At 44.8% G+C, this 9,105-nt stretch overlaps 1 protein-coding gene across 1 annotated transcript; it reads right to left on the bottom strand.

The window, feature by feature from the left end:
• Positions 1 to 283: 283 nt before the first annotated feature.
• LOC146189385 (ubiquitin-conjugating enzyme E2 D2B-like) lies at positions 284 to 3,851 on the bottom strand. Its single transcript, XM_084605257.1, has 2 exons — positions 3,552 to 3,851; positions 284 to 535 (listed from the first exon to the last, which is right to left on the bottom strand). The coding sequence occupies exons 1-2, from the start codon at positions 3,849 to 3,851 to the stop codon at positions 284 to 286; spliced, it is 552 nt and encodes a 183-aa protein (XP_084461383.1).
• Between the last annotated feature and the right edge of the window lie 5,254 nt (positions 3,852 to 9,105).

Here is a 9,105-nt window from a genome sequence, read left to right as displayed (position 1 = left end):
GAAAGAGGGAATCATTTTATTTAGCGAATTTGATTATTGCCGAGCCAGCAAAAATATTCTACAAATATACAAATATTCTTTTCATTGGCTGCTGGACGGAAACAAATGAGTTTGCTCTTAGATCGAGGCAATCATTAATTGTGTATGAACGAGGCACTCCCACGAAAAGCCTGGCATGTGAACTGAAGGACAATGCTCAAAGACTTCGCTAGGGGGCTGCTCATTTTGTGTCGCGCTCCTTTAGAGTGCAAAACATCTCAGAAGTTCTCCCGCAAGGTCGCTGTCACTTCAGCTTGGCAAACTCATTCGTCCATTGGCGAGCCGTGCCTATAAAAAGTTCCGGGTCTTCCTTGTAGACTAACGCCACCTCTTGATCGAGAGGGTTGTCCATGTCCGGAGCCTCCATGAGGGAGCTGATGGCCAGCAGCACGTCGGATACGGAGTCAGCCGGGGACCACTGAGATGTGAATACGCCCATGCAAACGAATTCCCCAGCAGTAAAGTTCGGATGGTAGATTTTGGTAATCATTTTCACCTGCGAACAAAATAGCCCACAATTAAGCTTAATGTGCTCTTTTAAAGGTAAGGAAAAGACAGGAGAGACTCTGTGTCTTTTCTTCAGAAACGCCGACAGTAATTATTAGTGATGTCTGGTGCTACTATGCTATATATATAAAAGACAATAATAGGTCTTGGAAGTCTGCGTTGAGAATGGCATACACTGCAATTTTGCGAATTATTTATTATTACCAGATACTGATACACGCTGCCGCAGTGCGCATTCTGCAAAGCATGCGTGTTTCTCGCGACTGTTGTTTTAAGAGACCTGAGTGGTCTTAAAGCTCGCCAAGTACTACAGCTTTGAACTAAGTGGGCGAAAGAATGCATCCTTATTCAAGTGAGCATTTCTTCGTGAAGCATGCCATCCCTAAAAGGAAACGGATGAAGCATGCGGCAGAATACCAACACATTTCCTATTACCCTACTGAAAATCTAAAAGTTCTACGGGGCAATAACCTCCCAAAATCTCATCAATGCACATAGACTCTTGTACAGTGGACATCATTATCATAAAATATTTCCCATAATTTATGATAATGTACAAGAAAGTATCAGATCTTATGCAATTGTATGCGGCTTGTGTGTGATGTCTCATGCGATTTTGGGAGATTGTGCGAGAAAATGTGAGGTTATTGCCTGATACAATTTTTTCAGTAGGGTAGGCTTACGTAGGCGCATTCGGCGTATTGTAAAACCACTAATTTTAGGGGTCTGTGATAGTACTTCATCTAAAAATAATCAACAGCACTCAGTGAAGCGAGAAATCATGTCTATACTTATCGCACATTTTCATAAATATTCACAGCTAACGAGAATATCTATACACTAGAATTATTCGTGTTTATCACCGAAGGGCAGACGGGGACAGTGCGACACGGCGCGATAACGTATGAGATCTAAACGTTGATTTCTAGAGAGGCAGCATCAACCTTGATCTCCTGTGTATACACACAGTCTATCTTTGACCGGCAAAGAATACATAGTCTAGCTCATGTAGCACATGAGCCAAGTTTAACTTACTTCCATCATTAACAGCGGCGAAAAAAGTAAAATTGTTTAGAGCCCGAGACTATGCCTCAAACATGAATCCGTCATATGGCTAAGTTGTTTACTTATTTTCTGTACCACTTGCTGCTCCTGCGCCACGGCAAGAATATTGAAGGAGAGCTTGAAAGAAACACCAGGCAACTATATCAAGCCAGCAGTGTTCCCACTTCATGTGCGTTGTCAACTTAGAAAGTGGTTCCGCTTTTGGACAACCTGATACTGGCCCCTTGCGACTGATGCCGGGCTAGCCACACTACATCATACGGCATTATTGGCATGAAAACATTTCCCAAGATTTTGTCACGACGTGCAAGCAGAGAAAATTGAAAAATATATTGCTTACCTCACTGTTGAGAGCTTGTGCCTGACATGGACTCTCCATTGGTTTCACTCACCGCATTTTCATCGTAAAGCAGCCAGTTTAAACCCTGTTTTATGGGCTGTGTCGTCTCAGGAACCTAGTATCGGGTGTGTATTGTTCCAAAAGACGAACATGCAGTAACTGCATAGCTGAAGACGGGTAGCCATACAAAAACATTATGGAACACTTCCAGGTCTAGTGTGCAACTTTTTTATTCTCCCTAGATATAAATGACTTAGTACTAACGTGTAACTCAGTGAGCGGCATACCCAAATAGAGTGTTATTTACCAGCCTGCTTTATGTACGTTGGACATATTTTATTAGAACAACTCCCAAAACTCCTATAGAACCTATTAGGTTATATAGCCATTTTTACGATGCGAAAACATGGAGGTTATTTCGAATGTCATGAAGAGTTTTGGTCCCACAGCACACTGCGTACTCAGTTCGAGAGTGTTGATAACTACTTTCGCATTTAGCATAAATATAAGAATTGCAGACAGAACATATTATTGATGGGTCAATGGCATATTCACATACTCGTACAGCAAAGCAGCATTCTTTTCTTTGGCGTTCCAACTGTCACCACTATCCGCAAACGTCCTCTAATTGTCGCAAGATTAATAAGATTTTGACAAGCGTTTCGCTACTAGAAGTATGGCACGGATTTTGTCCTGACTCGTGTAGTGTTTAGCTGTGGATCCTGAATAAAGGAGGCTATGATCCTGATTACGCGGTACCATAGCCTCCTTTATGAGGCTATGGTGGTACAAATTCCCGGACGTGGCGGCCCCGACTCGGTGACAGGGAAATCCTAAGACGTGCGTGCGCAGTGCAATAGCCATGTACGCTGTGGAATCGCAGGACGCTGACATTGACTCGAAGATCTTCATTACCTCCCCACATTTTCCTTCTTGTTTAACTTTCTCCTGAATCCCTTCTCCACAGTGTGATTGGTGATTCTACCAAGAGTGAGAGGAATAGTCCTAAATCTGATTTAGCATAGACTGTGATCACTGGTTGCGATGTATGGATGTGAGAGTTGGACTGTGAAGAAGGCTGACCGCCGAATAATTGACGCGTTTGAATTGTGGTGCTGGCGGAGACTCTTGAGAGTTCCTTGGACTTCCAGAAGATCAAATCAGTCGATATTGTCGGCCATAAATCCTGACTGATCATAGGAGGGTCAAATTCTAAAGATAAAGCTCAGCTACTTTGGTCATCTGATGAGAAGAGAGGAGTCGCTGGAGAAATATTTGATGTTGAGAAAGGTTGTGGGTCACCGCAGAAGGGGTGGGCAGCGAACGCGATGGTTAGATGGCATCTTCGACGCGCCGCAGGTGAAGTTATGGGATGTTAAGAAGATAGTGAGAGACCGGAAAGCGTGGCGTGACATGGTCCATAGGATCACGAAGAGTCGGACACTACTGAACGACTGAACTGAACTGTGATACATGGCATACGCCATTAAGCAAGAATGTGTTCTCATTCTGTGCTTGTAGGGGTGCGTTTCTTAGACCCTTGGCTTAGTGGGCTTAGCAATACAGTCCCGAGCAGGTTCTTCCTGCAGCGGCTTCTTACCTTTGGCGGCTGGAACGGGTAGTCCTTGGGAAAGCGTATGCGAAACACGAAGGCACCTCCCTCGTACGGCGTGCCCTCGGGTCCCACTAGGGTGGCCAACCACCGGAAAGGGTCGCCAGCATACGAGAGCCCCGCTGACCAGTCTGCCAGTGGCCGATGACGCAGCTCCTGGAAGTCACAGTGGATGCGCGCCACGGCGACAGGCGAGGCATGAGCCAGGACGTCTGAGGGGCGAAAGCACTCGGGCTGGGAGGGGTCACTTTCGAAAGGCTCATCCCCACAGCGTTTGCATCGAATCATCGGGAGAGCCCTTCCCCTCGGCCCGACATCCATTTTTTCGTTGGACGTGACGTTCTTCTTCGTCGCTTTCAGCCTTAGTTCATTCGTGTCTTCATTCAAAAATGGCCTTTGTAACAGCATAGTGATGATGATGTCATTGCAAAACTTCTATAGTAGACGTTTTAAAAGCCATTAACACCAACCAAACAAATTGGCTGTGGTTTAGCTTCGGTTAAACATAGTGTGAAGCGATAGTTAAAGCATTGTTACACCAGCGCCTCCTCTGTTTCTTTTTTTAATTCCCGTCAGACCGGGTGCCGAAAATGGGAGCTCGTGAGACGCCGCGCTTCACGCGCTCACCACAGGATGGCACTGCTAGCCGACACTACCCCCCACCCCTATGCAAATGGAATGGTCAATAAATCGTCATCATCATCATCATCATCGCCAGACCAGCCAAGCTGTGCTCTTCCCTCGTACGGCGCTTTCAGAAGCGCTGGCTCGCGCTAACCACGATGATGCTCAGTGCTGCAGTTTTATGTTTACCGAAGACGCAAAATGGCTATTCCTTTCCGTCATGGTGGTTCAGTAATTATGACGCAAGACGGAATCCTGAAAATGCGGCGGTAACACTTTCATGGATGCGAAATGCACAAGCGCCCATTAACTGTGCAACATCATTGTACATGAGAGAACACAGATGCCCGAAACTATTCCGGAGCCCTTAACCCCCCCCCCCCCCTGCGGAGTCTCTTTCTCTCATTTCCTTCAATACTTATTTGAATCCTTTCAACCACGGCACTGTTCAGTTTTTTAACTGAGGAAGACAGTTACAGCATCTTTTCTTTTGTTGCTCAGTAACAGTACACGACTATTTCTGCATCAAGTAAGAGATCGGGTTTTACGATATGAGAATGCCTGTTTCAATTTCCCGCAATATCATGTTTTTTTTTTTTTGAAGAAACGATCGCTAATTAGTATATTTTTGGGCAAGCAAACCTATTTGCTGCCGAAAATTTTTCTTATTTAGTCTGTATTGCTTATGGGCCATAAGCTATAGTTAAGAACAGATTTGTATGCAAGGACAACAAGAGAATTACATATAGTTTCCGCATTGGAGCTATTCATGAAACAAAAACGAAAGCACTGTACACACTACAGTTTCCCACGCGACAATGGTTTTTTCGCTACATTTTCATCACAGAGTTTTTATATGTAATATTCATTGCGTGATTAGTGAGCAATGGCTTTATGAACTTGCGGCACAAAATGTTCAGAAACCGCTTCCTGTGATCTGCATCTTTGTTTTTGCACTGAAAAACAGGGGTGTCCATTAAAATGCCAACAGCGCGCTCCACGCTGGATTCCAGGTGTTTTTCAATCGCTTTTTCTGAAGTGCAGAACAATGTCGACAAACCTCTTCAGACTCAACAACACTGTAATTAGCTCTTGTGTTGAATATTTCAATCCCCCCTATCCTGATAAGCTGTAAGTCCATCCACAGGAGCACTTTCCTTTGCTTTCTCGACAGTGTCGATACAGTGTGGCAGCTCAGTTTTTCCGTCAATGCACAGGCTATGTGCCCTCCAACTAGAGCTATGCTTGTTATTTCTGGGTTGGGAAGCGACTGTCTTGGCCAGCTGCAGACCTCTCACAGCCGATTTTCAGCTGCCGATGGAAAAACATGCCTCCTCCAGGCGGTTGACATTCTGGGTGCTTGGGCCTGAAACTGCTCTGGCAGTACAAACCTTATGTCGGCGCATTGGCATTGCTTCTGATTGATGAAAAAAGCAATACCAGTCTTCAACACGTTTTCCAGGCCACTGAGTATGCTTCTAATCTCCATTGTGTCATTGCATCGGGCTGTCCTTGGAAAAAGACAGAACAACGCCTCGATCAGGTAACTAGAATATTTTCTCGTGAGAACGAAAATTATTTTTTTTTCTTTTAGAAGAAATGACATGGACATGACATTAGGTACTGTTGTAAGAACACGTGCGTGATATGATTCTGTACTCATGAAGGTATCCTGGTGACTTTTAGAGTCTTGAAGTATGCAAGGAAGGTTCCAGCCACTGCAACCTTGAATCATCCGGGTAATCAAAGTGTCGAGGGTGTTACTTACATCCATAAGAACAAACCATCGGTGCACTGTTATCATGAACTCTACAATCGGACCCACTGTTTCAAACATATCATATGTATGCCCAGCTTGATCCGTCATGTACTGCAGAGCTGCTGTCACAGGGTGTACGAAAATCTGCACGGCATGTCTGGCACTCATTTTCTCTAAATTTGAAAGGTAAAGGTGTTTCAAAAACCTTAATGGTTTCACTGTGGAACCAGTGAGCATTTTGTAGAGTTCTTTCAAAGATGTTGACGAAATTGCTTTCTTCCCACCTATACACTTCGAATGAAACTTCGATTTGATAATCTTCAAGGTATGGCACTGGTCAAATGCCAAGAACTGTCTGAAAGGATCAGATTGGTGTGGTGCTGATATCTGCATCTGCCCCTTGCACAAAATGTCCATTGCCGACAAACCGACAGTAATGTCCACGGCACCTTAACCCACTAAATATCACCCATCACCCGAAAACAAATGCACATCTTATAACAAGCCAATTACCTTACAACATATGGTGCGGGCATGCAAGGTTCCAGAGGGCACGATAACCACCAGGGACATGACTGAACGAGACCCAGTTGTCAAGCCCCAGCCTGGATGACCAGTATAGTCTCATGAGCCAGACTGGGGACATATCTCGGGTCCACGGCTGCCCACCTGGTACGAACACCACTCCTGTTCGTTATAAAATTTTAACTCTCTGTCCTTTTCATCCAGAAAAGTAGATAGTACGCTGAGACAGCCTCCTGTTTTGGCACAATTATAAGCTCCCACGATCTTGTTTTTGTTTCGCTGTCGCATCGCAACTAGCTGACAAGAGAGATCGTAAACATTATAAAAATTATTCACCCTTGTTTTTTTTCTTGTGTGCGTGGTGAATATATTCGCTGCGACGCTGTCTCAATCATTTCATTTGGAATTATTTCGGCTTCTCTGCAGACTGTGTTTAACTCCTCGACTTGTATAAACAACTTATTGAGTTTCGTAATGAGATTGCCCTTCTTGCGATTTAGCGCATACATCTTAGGTTATGCAGTTCACTAAACTAAGTTCAGTTCTGAGCCTATTACTCCTTTAGGTATGTCGCTCGCCACACGATTGATAATTCTACATCTCGAACAATTCTGTTCTACTTGTAAAGCACTGAACGCTATGCAGTTTTATTCCGTTCACAGTGGCGGCCTGTTCGGAGATAAAATTTGATAGCATCCTTTGTTTCACTACATGTCGCACCGTCTGGAAGTAGGAACTAACAACATGTTCTACATTTCGTAATGTTTCATTAGTTTTTGGTACTTACGTAAATTTCATTTGGTACTTACGTAAATTTCTGAACCAGCAAGCGGCGAACCAAGCATCCAATCACAAGCATGACCAGTCGGAATGCTTCACTGCCGGTAGCCACCCTTCTTAGCCGCTTCCTGACCGGCTACGCCTCTAGAACTGTGCGTCACTATGTGATCGCAGAAAGAACACTTCTTTTAAAATACATTAGAAGCACCCATTGGACTCGATCGTCCCCCATCTGAAACGAGTCATGGCGCTTTTTTTTTTTATAATCGTCTGAGCAGGTCTGCCTGTAAGGCTATAGCTTACGGCGTGTTTATGAAGATCATGGTATCAGAGGACACATTTTGCTACAACAATAATGATTGATAATACGTGGAATACGCGGCGGTCATATTTGGTTTCGGCTGGAGTTTCTGTATAACCTGTTTCCAAAATGAGCAGAGACGCGTGAATGTGTACCATTATAGGTGCTCCTAGCAGCACGACAGTCATGACCCGTGTCGCCAGAGCCACGATTGGGTTATCGCCTCCGATAGAGGTCGAGTAATGTAGTCTTTCGTAGCCCAGGATATCCAATGAATCATAAACAAGGTACTTTCTTTGTTTAAGGTTACCGTTACTGATGCAAATCTAGAACATCTTTCTACAACAATTGGCGGACAATTATTGTCATTAATTAGGCGCTAAGTTCTCATAAGAATGGCCTGCAAATTCCTACTCCTGCCAGGACGTGAGGCGTCGGCCTCTGGTACCTTTTTGTCCCGTCGTCACCTCAGGTACATCTCGTGCATGCCCAGTTTAGTTTCCGATGCGTCGGTGATTGTATAGTTAGCATAGTTTACAGATATGTTAATCAGCTGTTACTGGCATCGTGTAATGCTGCGCAGCTACTGCGTGCCGCTGACCGTTAGCCAAAGGGCCTGTGCTAGAGTGCCATGCGTACGAAGAAACATCACTCCGTTCGAAATTCGGCTAAGCAGTGACAAATAAAGGCGTTAGACGCGGGTACGATCAAGCCTTAAATGTGGCGAGTGCGGTGACCAGTTGCTGCCGCGACATTCCACTTCATGGCACGGTAAACAAGTAGCGTACCAGCTTGATTATACCCTGCGTGATTCGATAGCAGCGCCACCCCTGCTACAAAGGCAACTAATTATTTCCGCCTGCAGAGCGGAAACCTATCGAAAGGAGAAAGCTGGCACAGAGAGCGAATGCAGCGCGACAGCAACTGTGAGTGCTCGAGTCCAAGCAGCACACTCGCACCTACAGAATGTACTGTTTGAGTCAAATACAGCGGTCGAAGGTCACTTGAGAGATGCATTTAAACCTGTCACGTGTACCAGGTCAATAGCTCTACACTGCGCCCTTTATTGTCGCCGATCCTACCCCAGGAGAATGCTTACTTCTCAAGCTTAAGTAGAGCAAGATATTTTTGTCCAGCAATTACGTTACAAGTGTGCTCCGACAAAAGAACGAAAAGGTTTGTGTAATTCTTTCCTTGTTTTGGCGCCACCACAATTTCAGAAGAATTGCCGGTATCCCTCTTCTTTGCTTGCTTATATAATGCCGTCCCTCGGACATCCTTCTAGAGATTGCCATATTCTACTTCCAAGTAAGAGTGGGAGAGTTGCCACCATTCCAGAGATCACATGTAGGCTGACCATTTACTGGAGATTCCATAAGGCAGACATAAGATTCAAAGACTCTCTATGAAAGAGACATCGCAATCTCCCTTGGTGCTGTTCGCTCGCATGTTACCGCGTTTCTGGACATTTTGTGCTCTTTACATTCTCAGCTTAAAGTAGAAGCAGAGGTGAACAGCAGATAACGAAGAGATCGACAGGGCTTTTTTATTAT

This window comes from Amblyomma maculatum, chromosome 5 (genome assembly GCF_055883805.1).
Source record: "Amblyomma maculatum isolate TAMU_Amacu chromosome 5, ASM5588380v1, whole genome shotgun sequence".
In the NCBI taxonomy this organism is placed as follows: Eukaryota; Metazoa; Arthropoda; class Arachnida; order Ixodida; family Ixodidae; genus Amblyomma; species Amblyomma maculatum.
This window is presented reverse-complemented; position numbering and strand designations above follow the sequence as displayed.

Excerpts from the sequence above, each read along its gene's own strand:
- LOC146189385 (XM_084605257.1), bottom strand. The coding sequence starts at position 3,851 with ATGATTCGATGCAAACGCTGTGGGGATGAGCCTTTCGAAAGTGACCCC. Across the intron at positions 536-3,551 it reads ACCCGTTCCAGCCGCCAAAG|GTGAAAATGATTACCAAAAT; the intron begins GTAAGAAGCCGC and ends TTTTGTTCGCAG.